General features: G+C 39.9%; 1 protein-coding gene across 1 annotated transcript in view; it reads left to right on the plus strand.

The window, feature by feature from the left end:
* The first annotated feature begins 766 nt into the window (after window positions 1–766).
* Window positions 767–16,987, plus strand: part of LOC126368320 (histone acetyltransferase KAT7) — a 30,045-nt gene continuing 13,824 nt past the window's right edge. The window contains exons 1-8 of the mRNA XM_050012229.1: window positions 767–931; window positions 1,128–1,973; window positions 2,629–2,789; window positions 3,396–3,532; window positions 4,013–4,206; window positions 4,780–4,985; window positions 6,032–6,221; window positions 7,480–7,674. Of these exons, the coding sequence (XP_049868186.1) occupies window positions 917–931; window positions 1,128–1,973; window positions 2,629–2,789; window positions 3,396–3,532; window positions 4,013–4,206; window positions 4,780–4,985; window positions 6,032–6,221; window positions 7,480–7,674 (1,944 nt within the window). The 5' untranslated portion in view covers window positions 767–916. The remainder of the gene's footprint in view (window positions 932–1,127; window positions 1,974–2,628; window positions 2,790–3,395; window positions 3,533–4,012; window positions 4,207–4,779; window positions 4,986–6,031; window positions 6,222–7,479; window positions 7,675–16,987) is intronic.

A 16,987-nucleotide genomic window follows, 5' to 3' on the forward strand; every position in this document is an offset into this window, starting at 1 on the left:
TCCAACGTCATTTAGTTCGTTGTACCTTTGCGTTGTACGAATGGTTGGTTTGGTACATTTATAAATTTTTCTACTCCTCTACTTTAATCTGGCATTTAAATAACCAAAAAGTCTAATATAAGTACATACATAATTAAACTCTTTGAAAAAGTGTACGCTCTATGGCCTATAAAAGCATTGTTTACAAAGTGTAACTGTACTATAATGTCGCCAAAAAAGCATTGTTGTTGTTTTTTTTTTTTTTGACCTGGAAACTGGCACCTTTACTTTGTTTGGTGCCATAGATATACTATAAAAAAAAAGTATACATTTGCCGCCATTTACCCGCGCGTTGGAAAATAAATTGGAAAATTTTGGTTTCATTTAAAATTACGTCGTCGTAGAAAAAGTATTGTATGCAACGTTGTATAACTAGGTCAAAAAATGCTCGTGGCGTCTCTTATTGCGATGTTCGCCAAGGCTCACATCGCAACTCACGCCACTCGCATTTTTTGACCCTTCTTATACAACTGTTGCATAAAATACTATTATAACGAGGTATGCTTTTTTGACAAGTTTTTTAATGAATGACTATTTTCGAAATACTCGATTTTTTATTTGCTAAATATTTGAATAGTTAAAAAAAAATCTGTTTTTTTTTTTAACTTTTTTATCCCTTTGGGGAAAGGCAAAGGCAAAGCCGTGCAGCCGTCGTCTAAAGAGAAAAGGTTGAGGAGGCATGACGTGAAAAGGAACGTTAAATGAAACGTCAATCAAATAGGCTGGAGAGTGGACGACGCTTTTAATATTTTTTATATTTTATTAATTCATTTTGTATGAGAACTGGTTATGAAAATGCGCGTATAAGATAACCGTGCAACGTTACTAATTGCGTACACTTCTATATTGTATTGGTTTTTAATAAAATACCGTAAAAATGACGAATCTTGATGTGAGTGCTTTATACTGTGTTTAATTCGATATTTCTCTTATAATTTCACATACAAGTCAATGATGCTGTTTATTACAAACGGCGTACGCTTCTCTCCTTTGTATAACTATGAAATTTGTGTAAACATTTTTGCGACATAATTATTTAAGACTAGTTATTATATGACATACTTTTATTATTCTGATAATATTTCCAGCTCATTAACACGAGTACAGACAGCAGCTCCGGGTCTACTTCGGACTCCAGCAGCAGCGGGAGTTCCTCTACCAGTTCAGGGTCTGCCTCCAGCAGTTCAGACTCTGACTCCTCTACCTCTGACATCCCTCTCCCAGCCAGCATTCCTCTGAACAGTATACCGGAACCGAAATCTCCGCCAAAAGTTGAACCTGAAGAACCAAAGAAGAAAGAAGAACCAAAAAGGAGATTATCCACTAAAGCTTCATCATCTAGTGAAGATGAGGCACCAAAACCTGAAAGTCCAATGCCCCTGCCACCAAGGCGGCGTGGTTCAGCTAAAACAAAATCTGCTGCTTCAGTACTTGTTACAAAGAAACCTGCAGCTAGAACCTCTGGTGCTAAAACCCCCAAGCCAGCAGCAAAAACAGCTACTAAACCAACAGTTAAGACAGAAAATTCGAAAAAGAAGAGTATTTTCTCACCAGACAACAGTTCTGAATCTGAAACTGAGAGTAAATCATCCAAAACGAGTAACAAAAGTAATAAAGTGAGTCCTAAAGTGTCTCCCCGGCCTAAGAGAGGCTCAAGGAAGTCGAGTGATGATAAAGATACATCACCTTCAACAATAACTCCTACTGAAAATGATGATTCCAACTCAAAAGAAAGCACTGCTAAGCGTCGAAGCGGCAGCAGGTCTTCAGGGCCTCCTCCGAAGAAGGCAGTGGAGGTCAAAAGTGCATCATCATGCTCCTCCAGTCAATCATCAGTCGAATCTGTGTCATCAGACAGTGACAGTGAACCGACACCCAAGAAAGAACCTATTAAGACTGGAAAGACAAAACCAACTACAAATTCTAATCATAAGGTAAGTTGTTGAAACCAATCACATCCTCTAGACTAACTGTATTATAATATTGATTGGTACGGAGTACTAACTACTCTGTGGTTAACAAGTTTATTTATGTTTGAATTTGATAAGGTAATTTTGTGTACTATAACCTGTAGGGTAGTAAGTCAAATAACGATTATCATGCAAGGACCACGCAAGGAGATCTCTCCTTAACACAGGAAAGCTAAATACCTTAGTATGATTGCCTATTTATCAAAAAAATACTTTTGTATGCAGTATAATTTTATAAAATATATAAATTTGCAGCCTATAGCTAAAATTGCAGCCTATCTAATGATAAAATTGCAACCTATCATGTAAAATATACAATCCTGGTAAAGTGGCCATGGAATTTGAGAAGCTATTAGTAAATAGTAGAGCTGTCGTAGTTATCTGTTTGCAGGAGCAGTAAAAGAGAGTAGTTTTAAACCGACAGTGGTTCTCATACAAAATGCGCGTTAGGGCCTTTCCATCCTCTTTTCTTCTATTCCATGCTGTTCATCATATCCACTTTAGGACTTATTATCAGTGGCTTTAAGTTGTCTCCTGATTCTGACTAGCTGTGGCTTTGCCCATCCCATTCTGGGGAGTTTATATATAACACAAACATGTATGTATGATATTATTACAGGCAGAAGCAACAAGTAAGAGCGGCGACTCAGGCGATTCGTCGACAATGCCGCGCAAACTGACGCGGTCTCTCTCAGCTCGCGTGTCCCGCCTCGCTACCGTGTCACGACCAACACATACGGATACTGACTCCGACGCTGATGACAAGGGCACTGACAAGAGGTATATTACATAAGTCCACAGGCCACATTACCGCGTGTTTGGGATAATGGTCGTAGGCCACTATTAGTATGTTTACGTACGATGTGAATTTGTATCCAATGTGCGACCGGCGCGCGACCTTATCCTGAGTGACTACGTAAATAAATATCAAATACTTTTACTATTGCTGGAAAGCCCACGATCAGTGGCTCCACTAGGGCGGCACGAGCTGTCCTACTGCACCGGGCGCCGCCATGGTGGGGGCGCCAAAATCAACCAAGACGGGACTACTCTTGACTGGCAGCCCCTGATCTGGATTGGGCACATCTGCCCTGGACATCATGGAAGTTTCTAGGGGCGCCAAAATTATAGTTTTGAAAAAATAAGACTAGTTTCACATAACGCATTAAAATATCTGATACTTACTATTTGTAATTATGCATGTAAGACTGTATTATAGTAAGAGACAAATGGGTTCTGCATTTAGAGAGGCTGAGGGGCGCCAGAGTGACATCTTGCACCAGTTAAAAAAAATACTAGGGCCATCACTGCCCACGATGATTGTCGCGATATTCCAATGATAGGGAGGACCATTATTTGTATTGATATACAGTTGTAAAATTTCAGATCATCAACCAGCCAATCGAGTAAAGACACGAAGAAGAGCAGCAAGCGTGCGCCCGCGTCGCCCATCTCGCTGACGCCGCCGCACCCGTCCGAGCGCCGCTGCCCCGTGCGCGGCTGCGACTCACAAGGACACCTGGGTAAGTGCCTTTACATAAACATGTAATTAGGGACTTTCCACGCCACGTTCCATAAAGAAATATAAATGGCGCTGTATAATTCCAATACCGGGATAATTAGGATTACTTATTTTCTCAATTATTCAATAATATAATGGCTGTAATAATCAGTGGCGGCCCTAGGGCGGTGCGAACGAACGGGGCGGGGCGCCGTTATAGCGGTGAGGGGGGGCGGCAAAATTAGTAAAAATGGGACCACCCTGGCAGCAGCCTCGGATTTACACTGAGGAGTAAATGGATTGGGCACACCTGCCTTGTAAATTAGACCGCTTAGCGACCACTTTCATGTCTTGCGCCAAATTAATATTTTGCTAGGGCCGCCACTGGTAAATAACATGGGTCATAATTTAAAACTCAAAAATAAAGCCCTTAAATCATGTAAGAAAGCAATGTTTGCGCAAAAGTGTGTCCGTTGTAAGCCGTGTGTTCGTTGGGTGGCAGGCGGCAAGGCGGCGCGGCACTTCACGTGGGACGCGTGCCCGCTGTACCACAACGTGACGGCGGCGTGGTGCGTGGCGGGCGCCGAGGAGCGCGCGGCGGCGGGCGCGGCGCGGCGGCGCGCGCTGCTGGCCGTGCAGGCGCGGCCAAGGGCCATGCCCACCATCGAGCAGCGGGCCTACCAGCTCAAGGTCAAGGTGCGTGCCTCGCGCTTTGCTTGCGAGTTTGGCCCAAACATTTACATTTCAAACATTTACTCATTTATAAAATACCATTTTACTACTTTCTTTAAATTTAAAATAAATTCACGGGTTAAAGTCACGTAAACCTACAAAAAAATCTAATGAGCTAAAGTTCTAGCGAACACATAATAACCCTAGAAACGTAAGTTTTAAAGCCGAATTTCAATGGATCCTCTTTTTGACATTTAACCAAAACAGATGACATAACATAAACAGCCTATATACGTCCCACTGCTGGGCACAGCCCTCCCCTCCATTAACTGGAGAGGGTATGGAGTATACACAAACAAATCAAACAAATTATCGTTATAATTTAATAGTTCGACGAGGTAGAGGACCATTGGAAAATACCTTACAAGCACTTGTATGCATCCATCATGATGGTATTGGTGTACTGGTACTGGTGATGATGATGAAACAGACAAATTCCCAGCCAGGAACTACGACACTTGCCCTCTTCTGGTTGTAAGCGACTGATATCATTATTTCTACACTTTTAAGTATGAAACTATTTGTTTATCTTCCCAGGATATGCGATCAAAATGGAAGGGCAGTCAAGAGCTCCGAGAGAAGCTAGCTACGGTAGGAGGGGAGGAGATGAACGAAGAGAGGGAACCCATCCTGGAAGGATTCGCCCCGGACTATGACCTGAGACTGTTCCGGGAAGCCCAGGCGTTGGCCGCCATCAAGATTGAAGAGGAACTGCAAGACATACCCACCGATAGAGAAACGAAGTACGTATTTTTTTTTATTACTCACAACTGTATCCTAATTTTGTATTTACCATCTATAGATATCAATCAATCAATCAATCAATAATACTTTATTGCACAACGACATATACAAAGGACATAAACATACGAATAAAAACAAGAAGAAAGAAGATATAAGTGGAGAAGAAATAAATAAATTGGGTAGTCAATGGTACATCTATCGCATGATCAACTAAGTACCGACACATCACCAAGCTTTCTTACGTGATAGGTGGTGAGCCGTATCGGCGTCTATAACGATTGTTGTCAATGTCTAAATCATGTGTGTATTATGATGAATATAGTATTATATCAGGGGTAGTTCGTCGAGTAACATAGTCTATAAAAACTCTGGCATGTCGCAGAAAATTAGTAGTAGGTAGTTAGTATATAAAGGCAATGGGTTGATCGACTGTCACCATACGGTTCATCATAGAAGTTCGTATCAAAAGTAGCTGCAAGTTGTCTCTTCATTACAAGTGACTTTGTCCACCCCAATAGCGATTAGGGCCGTCAACCCACGCGCCAGTACCTCCATACAAAAATTTCACCCGGCCTTCTAAAAAGAGCGAGCGAGACACATTCCGTGCGCCTCCCTCTTACTCTCTTCCGTGCGCCTCCCTCTTACTCTTTAGCGGCTTACAGCCATTTAAGACTAAAGACCCAGATCCAGAGGAGGTGACGTCACCGCCCGGTACGAATTGGTGCGGGGAGTGTTACTGTTGTGTATTCTTTATATGACCAAGCCTGATCTAACCGTTTTTCACAGGGTCCGCTTACCTAACCTGACGATTTGACAAAATTTGGGGATTTGGATTTGGGGGCTAACCATAGTATTATCCAGTTTTTTACAGAGTCAGCTTACCTAACCTGAAGATTTCACAAAATTTGGGGATTTGGATTTGGGGGCTAACCATAGCATTATCCCGTTTTTTACAGGGTCCGCTTACCTAACCTGACGATTTGACAGGATTTGGGGATTTCGATTTGAGGGTTTGGAGGGGTTTTGATCTAACCGTTTCTGACAGTTTATATTCCAGATTCGTGGTGATGGGCAAATACATGATGGAGGTGTGGTACCAGTCGCCGTACCCGGGGGACGCGGGGCGCGTGCCGCGGCTGTTCGTATGCGAGTACTGCCTCAACCACCACAAGTCCGCCACGGGCGCCGCCCGCCACAAGGCCAAGTGCGTGTGGAGGCACCCGCCCGGGGACGAGGTGAGATGCTTCTTGGACCCCTGAATAAATTAATAAAACATAAACAGCAAATAATTAAAAAAAAAAAATCAAAAATTCAAAAATATTTATTTTTCAAAATTGGCTTACAAAGTTAGCGCTTTTTGAACGTCAAAAAATTAAATTACATATTATGTAACTAGCTGTAATACTACTTACCACATCGGAATCTGTAACGCTGAGGGAAATACGTGGCCAGAAAACCTCCCAGCACAGGGCCCTAGTCCTACTGTTTCATGTTTTCCTTTCTGTTCTTTTTTTTAAATCCAGTTTGTATTACATAATTTATAGACTTAAATACAATGGTATTCCAATAGCATTCCAGCCTATATACGTCCCACTGCTGGGCACAGGCCTCCCCTCAATCAACCGGAGGGGGTATGGATGATTCCGTGCTTCGGAGGGCACGTTAAGCCGTCGGTCCCGGCTATTAGCCATAAAAACACCTCCACCAACCCGCATTGGAGCAGCGTGGTGGAATAAATAAATAAATAAAAAAAATATATTTCAGACGATATTCATCCTTATTGTGTTAGTTACATTTATCTTATTAGCTAGTGTTAGTAACATTTTTTTCTACAATTTCGTAAACCTGGTTTAAAGGTGTTAGTGACACCGCACCGAATACTGAGAGGGATCATTCAGCTCATGATCCTGAGTTGATATCAAGTAGAATTTTCCGTCGCAAAATTCATGATTTTATTGTTTTTTTAATTGATTTTAAATTCCATACTTTTATGATGGAATATTCCACTTGATAATCTCAGGATCGTGAGCTGAATCGTCCCCCTCAGTATTCGGTACGTTGTCACTACCACCCTGTATAGTACTAGCTGTTACTATTAAAACTTCGTACAAGTTGTACCACCCCTTAGGCGTTGAATTTCGCAAAAAAACCGTCTTAGTAAGCATTTGCGTCCTAAAAGGAATTCTCATGAAAAAATTGAGACTCCTAGCACTTGTAGCACTGAGATTTCGAAGCTGTAAAACAAGCCTCTAAATCAACGCGATCTTAGGCCCGTATTAATAAACCAATCTCAAGTTCCGAGTGTCAACTCAAGATTGATCTCAAGTATCTGTTCTTATTAATAAATTGGACTTGACTCACTAATGTCACACTCGCTCTCAGCTGAGAGTTGTCAAAAACGTTCATATTAATAAATACGGCCAATTTTTCTGGCTTCTTTTTAGCTCCTAGTGAAGAAGCAGTCGGTTGTGAAATGTGCGTTTTATTTGACAGGTGTACCGCAAAGATAACCTGAGCGTGTGGCAAGTGGACGGTCGCAAACACAAGCAGTACTGCCAGCAGCTGTGCCTGCTCGCCAAGTTCTTCCTGGACCACAAAACGTTGTACTACGACGTGGAGCCGTTCCTGTTCTACGTCATGACCTGCGCCGACCAGGAGGGCTGCCACATCGTCGGGTACTTTAGTAAGGTATGTTTCATCATCAGCCCATTAACGTCCCCACTGCTGGGGCACGGGCCTTCCCTATGGATAGGTAGGGAGATCGGGTCTTAAACCATCACGCGGGCCCAGTGCGGATTGGTGGTTATTAACGACTGCTAATGCAGCCGGGACCAACGGCTTAACGTGCCTTCCGAAGCACGGAGGAGCTCGAGATGAAAACTTTTTTTTTTGTGGTCACCCATCCAATGACCGGCCTTTGCGAAAGTTGCTTTACTTCAACAATCGCAGACCGAGCGCGTTAACCGCTGCGCCACCGAGCTCCTCAAGGTATGTTTGTTGGCTATTTATTACTATTTATTATAGTCACTATACTCCTGTGGTTAACAGCCTCCGTGGTCTAGTTGTTAGAGCGTTAGGCTCACGATCTGGAGGTCTGGGTTCGATTCCCGATGGGGACATTGTCGAAATCACTTTGTGAGACTGTCCTTTGTTTGGTAAGGACTTTTCAGGCTTGAATCACCTGATTGTCCGAAAAAGTAAGATGATTCCGTGCTTCGGAGGGCACGTTAAGCCGTTGGTCCCGGCTATTAGCCGTAAAAACACCTCCACCAACCCGCAGTGGAGCAGCGTGGTGGAGTATGCTCCATACTCCCTCCGGTTGGTTGAGGGGAGGCCTGTGCCCAGCAGTGGGACGTATATAGGCAGTTTATGTATGTTATGTGTTATGCTCCTGTGGTTTGTGAACCAAGCCTGTGGGCTTGTTTATCAAACGGGGAGCACCAGATCGAACCCCGGTACCGGTCTTGCACCAATGAGTTATTAATTTATCTTAAGTGCAGTTTTCACTAACACAGTTGACTTGACCATTATAGACGTCGATACTCACCACCTATCACGTTGGTGTAACAAGAAGGTCGGTGAGGTGTGGGTACTTAGTTCATCTTGTGATAGATGTACCTCTGACTACCCGAATGGGATCTAGTCGTGAGCTTGTGAACGTGTGTGTATTATAAGAAAAGAGAAAGGCCTTGTTAGAAAGAAATAACGCGGCCAGTATAATGGGCACCTTTGTACTAGGTATGAGAGGGGGCGGTAGACTGACCTGCAGTGTTAGTACAATAATTTAAAATGTTTTAATTAATCGTAATTTTAATTTTATATCCTATATTACATATAATATTATTCTTATTCATAATGGTTTATAATATGAACAATAATAGTGTTGTAATAAACTATTTATTATAAAAGGACGCCACACTGTAGGGAGCGCTGGTAAATTATAATAAAACCCCACACAAATAATTGAATGAACTGTATTACTTAGGATATTATATTAAATTACAAGATCCAAACATTGAGACACGTTGGCTTGCTCGCGCTAGAGATGTGACTGACCATAAATGGTAGACTATTAGGTATGTCCCATACACACACAAGATAACAATACACAAACATTAGACTTAAAACTTACACAAAAAACAATGATCCTGGTCGGTATGATCACTACGGCGGTGGTGGTGGTTAGTTGGGTGACGTAGACGTGACGTCACTCACATTGCTCACATGCTCACATGAGTATACCAATTTTTATCCTAATCGCATGGAATAAAGAATAATACTACGTATAGGACGATAACTCTCCGCCCCGCACTAATTTGTATCCTGCGCCGACCTCATTCCCTCTGGGTCTTACTTTAGTAAGGGAAATAGCGCGCGGACTGTGTCTCGTTCGCACTCACGCGTAGACGGTACGGTCACGAGTACTAATATGTATACACTTTGAAACCATTTCAAATTAACTTTTTTGAGACATTTAACCGTAAGTCTCATTAAATGTCAAGTATGATAGTGCGACAGGGTTCTAAAGTGGGTACATGATATTGCTCATGACTGTACACGGAAGAGCGTCCGGGGCGTGCTTAGTCCATCTGTTTACGCGTAAAAAAGTTGAAAAAAAAGGAAAAAACTAAAAATTCTAGTTTTAGACAGAATTCGGAACATGGAATCTTGTGAAGCACGCTAATCGCCATAAAAACAAAAATCGTTTGTAAAAATTTCATCTCTTCTAGTATTATATGATCTGTGTCTCTTCTATAGCTGAAGCTAAATGAAGAAGCTAAAAGTACTTACTTCAATATCGTAACGAAAACTTCGTAGGATGATTCAAACCATAATTCTGAGTTGATATCAAGTGGAATTTTCCGTCGCAAAAGTATAGAACTGAAAATGATTAAAAAAGAAACACTAAAATTTTAATGAATTTTCCGACAGCAAATTCCACTTGATATTAACTCGGAATGGTCTGAATCATCCCTCAAAGTTTTCGTTACGGTTTCACTAACACCCATACATACTTGTATGGCTACGTACGTACTTGTACGGAGTGTAAGTGACATCGTAAGGAATACTGAGGGGAATGTTTTAACTTAAATTATGATTCTGTTTAATATAAAGTGGCATTTTCCACCCTGTACGTATAATCTGTGGTAATTTAGTGCAATTCGTCTCTAATCTCTAAACCACAAAATACGTGCTCCTTATAGGCTGATAGTAGAAGCAGCTAAGAATAGTAGTAGAACACGGCGACGTCAAAAGGACCCCGACCTATGTCTAGTGCGTGTATGTTATAGGCATAGTGAGCGTAGTACGCCCGCCATTGACGCGGCGTCAGCTGGCGGGTCATTGACCGTCGCCCCCAGCCGCCCCACCCCCCAGCCGGGTGAGACGGTGTAACTGCGTGTTTTGGTATTAATGGGGACGCGAGCTTTTGGTACGGTTTTTGATTAGTTACGAATTATTTTCAATTATGTTTAGGTATGTGGTCGTATGCCGTGGTAAGCGAATTCTTAGGAAAGATTGGCATACGACCACGGTTATCTCCTAAACATCATTATGCGGAAAAAAAACGGAGAAATAAATTCTTGTTCCATAATTTTTAGAGGGCGTTTTTTCTGTAGTTGGGTTTTAGTTGTTGGGTTAGATGACGTCAGATTTTATTCTTTTGCTACAGTAATGTATACGTACAGTGAAAATTTATGTTTCTGGCAATTTTATAGTTATAGGTTTTAAAAGTACATATAAAAACTCACGCCCATAATCCCTAATGGCGTGGGCAGCCACTGTTGATACGAAGTCCTTAGACGGAATTATTTTGTTTTATTTTGTTTGAGGAGCTTACAGCTTAATTGACACATTGCTTTCTCTTCCAAAATTTCGTTGTAAATTGAATCTTTTATTCGATATTTTCGTTTTTAATGTTTACAAGTTACATCGTTTTTACAACGGGCCGTCTGTCTGATAATATTAAAAATCTGTCTGTGATGTGTGCGGGTCCTTGGAAAGTTTATACGAGAGAAAGTTACTTGTGGAATACAATAATAAAAGTCGTGAAAGAGCTATTTCTAGTTAAAGGTTATATATACGGAGGGGTAGAGAAAATTAAATAAATTATTTAATGGAAGTTAGTGATATTGTTAAGACTACAAACAAGGAACCCATAAGATCGCGAAGTCTGTCACAGCCACAGGGTCATAATACATAATCGTAATATAGCTTCTAAAGTTATAAATTAAAATGGTATGGGGATATATATGTTCTGTTCCATACAGGATTTTTTTAATTTAATGAAAATTTTAATATACAGTTTTGATGCGTAACATCCTAAACTAATTCTAAATGTCGGTATCAGTTTCGAAAGTAGTTTTTCCCATGTAATTTCACCATTATTAACTTATTACGTTATAAAACGTATTTACATATATTTGTGTCTCTAACATGATATTAGCTTAAAATACAATACAAAACAAAAAAAATAAAATAATGCCGTATCAAGTTAAATCTAAATATTTATTCCCGCATATTCTCACACAAATATACAATAGGTGGAATGATGATTCAAACCGTGATTCTGAGTTGATATCAAGTCGTATTTCCTGTCGAAAATTTTTTATTATTATTTTCAATACTATACTTTTGCGATAGAGAATTCCAGAATACAGAATTTTATTAATAATAACATGGCGTTACAAGTCGATACGATACACTTGATATTAACTCAGACTAATGAGCTGAATCATCCCTCTCAGTATTCGTTACGATGTCACTTACACCTCTTAAGTACGTACAGGTACAAGTACGTATGGGTGTTAGTGACACTGTTACGAATACTGGGGAGAAGTATTCAGACCGTGATTCTGAGTTGATATCAAGTGAAAATTTATGAAAATTGTTGTTTTTTTAATTATTTTCACTTAATATGAACTCAGAATCATGGTCTGAATCATGGTCTGAATCATCCCTCAAAATGTTCGTTACGATGTCACTAAGACCCTGTATGTATTCTGTGGCACTGGCCTGAAAAAAAGCTGAAAGCTGGTTTGGCACAGGCACTATACGCCGATGATGCGTGTGATTCGTACCAGCCATTCAATTACCCAGCCCGGGACGATTTTAATCGCTCCTCGCGGATTTATTCTCAAAACACGACTATTGCATCTACTAATTTAGTTTTAATCAAGTGCTGTTTTACGTCACATGTAGTGCGTTATATTTTTGTTTATTTAGATCAAAGGGTTCAGCCCTAAACTACCAAGCAAGGCTGAAAAAACATCCCAATGAATTGGCAATCCAGTTTACCATTCAAACTTACAGGAAGCGACTCAAGAGAAAAGATATACTAGAGCATTCAGAAGAATGAGTGGTCATAGATTAGCTAATTAAGAGTAGCTACCGTCGCTGGAAGACACACTTGACACTACTGGATTGCAGATTTAGCCAGGAAAAAAAAATAGATCAATGGAAGGGGATTGAGGGGACGTCTTTGCCCAGCAGTGGGACGTGTATAGGCTATTTATGTTATACTACGTTTACGCATAAATTAATATTTCCGACTTCTGTTGACTTGGTATAGAGCCCCCTTTAAAAAATATTTATACTATAGCATAGAATAAGGAATAATACTACGTATAGAGTATAGAACGGCAACTCTCCCCACCAGCGGCTGAGCTAGGTTTACCCCAGCCCCCTCGAACATAGTTTAGACTTGAATCGTATGGTGTCAGACGTCACACACACAGATGCGCGTGTACGATAATGTCAATGTGTAGTGTTTGTGTAAAACGAGGTGTTTGTATGAGGTGTCCGGGGTGTGACTATAGGTGTAAGTAGCAGCAATTATTGTCATAAATATTGATGGTGTAGGCAGTAAAACTTCAAACCATGTTCAGTTTTCCCCGTCCGTTAAAGGATATTAAATTAATGGCCGACATTGCATAAACATACTCTACTCTTTTAACTTTGTATTATACTACTAAGAAAGAAAGAAACGTTTATTATAAAGGGACACCACAGAAACAAATATAAAGTAAATAACAAATATATAATATAAAACATGGAGTAACACATAACTTACAATCAAACACATAATAAAAAATAAAAAGACAACATACACGAGAAATACAAATAATTGAGTATAGACTGGTCAACGATGGTGGTGGTGTCCTTTATAAAAGGGCCTCACTCAGCATAAGCCGCGGCGCGAGCCACGACGCTGGTATTCTGTGGACCCTGCTAAGTGAGGCACGGAAGCCGTGTCTCCCACAAATACAACTTAAATGAATACATAATAATATTTACTTATAAAAATAAGGTAGTTTACAAAAACATATATTAAGAGCGTGTGTGTGTGCAGTGTATCTACTAGAGGTATATAACCTAAAGACAAAACCTCATATTCGTCTCCGTAAGTACGTACATACAGCCTCTAGGCTTACTACTCAATACGGGCGGGGCGTAGCAGCGTAGCACTCGAGTCGGCGTAAAACGTGACGTAGCTCGTAGTCGCTACGCCGTAGTAACTTGAGAGCGCTGTATTTCTGCTAAACGAACGTTTTTCTTTTTTAAAGCTGATTTTTTTTTCGAGCTGTCAGTTTAAACGGCTGATCTCATGGCGCTTGGATATTTTTATAATTAGTACGGAAATAAAATGGTGGTAGTACCTGCTCAATAGTAGGTGTTGTACACTTAAGTATATAAAATTATTTATAATTGGTCAATAAAGACTTGGTCCTGTGCTACATCGGCTTGCTTCTAAATCGGGGATCGCTGGTTCCAACCCACCAATTCCAGTACCAGAGTTTAACTTGAGTGCAGTTTTCACTAATAGTTGGCATGACCATTATATGTAGACGGCGATACGGCTCACCACTAAGTATCACATCGGTCTAACAGAAACCCCGGTGAGGTGTGGGTATGAGTTCGTTTTACGATGGATGTTCCTCTGACTACCCCAATCGGGATATGGTCGTGAGCTTATGTAGGACAATAATTAATTCATTTTATGTTACATGATGTCAACTTTATTGTTAACGTGACCAGTTTATTTTTTTATTTATTTATATATTTGGGATAACAACAGCACCTTAAGCTTAAAAAGTTACATTAATGTTGTACTTATGAGGCCAATTACAGTTATAATAATAATAATAAATTTTATTTATTTTCATAATCTGCCACAATATAATTGTTGATACATTGTTGTTATTGGTTAATGTAGTATACAATGAATGGATTCTCTGGCCCCCAAACTTGGTATACCTGTGTCTTGGGGGTCAGTGAGTCTGGCATAGTCTTATCACAATTAAAAACCAAAAATAACAATTCCATTACGCAGTCCACCTAGTAGTTTATGGCTTGACATTATAATTCTGTTCAACCAGGGTTGATGAAGTTGGCAATCCACCTCGCAATCCAAACAATAGAAGAAGATAATTCTGATAATATTTATTTTTCTCACCCATAATCACTTCTTTATCAAAAGATGTGCCTATAGGAATGATACTATCTATGGAGATGATGCCTTCATATGAAAAGTCTCTGATTACTTGTAACTCTGCCCGACCTGTTAGGAATCAGGGGGAGGAGTTTATATTTAGTAATAAAAGTAGGCAGGGACCCTTTATTATCAAGAATTAATGATACAATCAATGCTCTACTATAATATAACATTAAAATGATTCATTTAATTACCATTTTCGATAAAATCGTGCTATAAACTTCGTCACAATGGAAATTACTGTAAACAGCCCTGCACGTCATTGAAATGGTTTGAATTGGTCACTTCTAAACAAACACGACTGAATGTAATAAGTAATGTAGGTACCTAGTGAAACTTTCGATCTGTTTTTGGGTTTATAGAACGTTTTAAGTATCAGTAATCGGTGTGGGTGCTTAGTGTCTACCCCAATTGGGATATAGTCGCGAGCATATGTTGTTATATGTTGTAAAATATCCAGTTTGAATATTGAATTGAAGTAGTGTAAAATAATATAATCGTATCACTAAATATAAAGTCACTCTGTATATGCGATAATGAAATAAAACCTAGGTAGGTACTTTTCTAAACAGATTTTTTATTTATTAAAGATCATTCTAATTCTATTATATCTAATTTGATTTAATTCGTAAGATTAGTTTACGATTTGGCATTGTTTTATATGGACTTGGGATTTTACCTGTAATGATAATGTGTTTGTGATCTTAGTGAATAAATAAATAATTTCATTACAATTCCTTTCAAAACCAATTTATTTTACTTATAAACTTATTTACCTTATTAATCAACCAGCATTGCCAGTCTAATTTGATCCGGTTTTTCGTGAAACCAAAACCAACACAGACGCGAAGACGTGTTATAGGTACAAGACGTAGGTATACGTTCCGTCGAGACAGCGCGGCCGTCGACCCCGTGCACAACCGGATTTATTGTGCCGCCGCTTTTATCCGGTTTTACGTCATATCCGGACGTCTGATGTGATTTGACGGCCACGTAATTTTCATATTTAGAAATATAAAAAGATAACAATAGTGTTTTTTATTGGAGTTAACTTGTTGAAATTAATTGAGAAACGGTTTTCTTTATTACCGGTTTTTAGTTTGCTGTTAATTTATTACTGAGATTTATTACTTAGACTTTTCGAACTATTAAAAATAACGAAGATGTTCCAATGAACATTTTTTAAAATGTAAAAACTTTAATGTAAAGCTTTTACATACATACATACATACATACATACATACATAAACTCACGCCCGTAATCCCTAATGGGGTGGGCAGAGCCACAAGCAATCAAAGACAACTTGCAGCCACTGTTGATACGAAGCTTTTACATTGTAAAAAATCTAATGGTTAATTAATATTTATGATTTTACTCGTACACCTTACTGAGGCAAGTAAAATTTCGAATCGACAGAAAACAAACAACGTATCTTTGATCCATTACGTCTCCAGTGAAATTGAGGCAACCCATACCGTATGAACGTCTGTCTTGTCTGCGTCGAACGAATTTAAATATAAAGTAATCAAAGGGACATTAAAAGCGTAGACAAACCGGATAAATCCGGCGACACCCACACATAGACGGCACAGAAAAACCAGACAATCGTCGAAGGCAGACACAGACGTCTCGCCGCATGAGCAATGGATATTTTAGCAAAACCCACAACTTAAACACCTAAATCCAGACTGCACTCTGTCTGCAGCATCAGGTCATCGAACCGGGGGGAGGGGCTTCCCGAATCGTTAAAAATACCCTCTGACCCTTGAAGAAATATCGCATTGTGAACCGTTTGTCGACGTCTACGAAGTTCGCTAGGTTTGCTAATTTATCCCGCGTAATATTTTGTCAAGTACGCAAAGGGTCACGTTTCTGCCTAATAACGAACGAAGTCGCCGTATTTTTTTTTACTTTTAAATGGTGTTGTTTTAAAACGCGTTGTTGTTTGTTTTTATTGCGACGCTTAATATTAAGTGGTAATTAAAAATTATTATTTTTTTCTCTCTTCTTCTATTGTATGGGTTGTGAGGTGTATTACCAGCCCCAACAACCCCGGAGTCCGGGTTACCATTGAGACGCCAAAGGCCCCTGACATGGCTCAATAAGTAAGCAGTAACCGAGACCAACAGCTTAACGCTTAATTATTATTTTGTAACATCGACTTTCTGGATGTCATAAAAAGGAACAATTAACAAAGCCAAAGTTCACTAAACATTGAATTTTATGCATTAATAAACAAATTCTTTCACATCGTTGTGAAAAGTTTGATTGGCAAGATTGGCAATAACATTCCGTCCCCCTTTGAATTTTCTTTCAGTAAACATAAACTGCCTATATACGTCCCACTGCTGGGCATAGGCCTCCCCTCAATCAACCGGAGGGGGTATGGAGCATACTCCACCACGCTGCTCCACTGCGGGTTGGTGGAGGTGTTTTTACGGCTAATAGCCGGGACCAACGGCTTAACGTGCCTTCCGAAGCACTTTCAGTATTTTTTTTAATTATTA

The sequence above is a fragment of the Pectinophora gossypiella genome, chromosome 7 (genome assembly GCF_024362695.1).
Source record: "Pectinophora gossypiella chromosome 7, ilPecGoss1.1, whole genome shotgun sequence".
Classification (NCBI taxonomy): domain Eukaryota; kingdom Metazoa; phylum Arthropoda; class Insecta; order Lepidoptera; family Gelechiidae; genus Pectinophora; species Pectinophora gossypiella.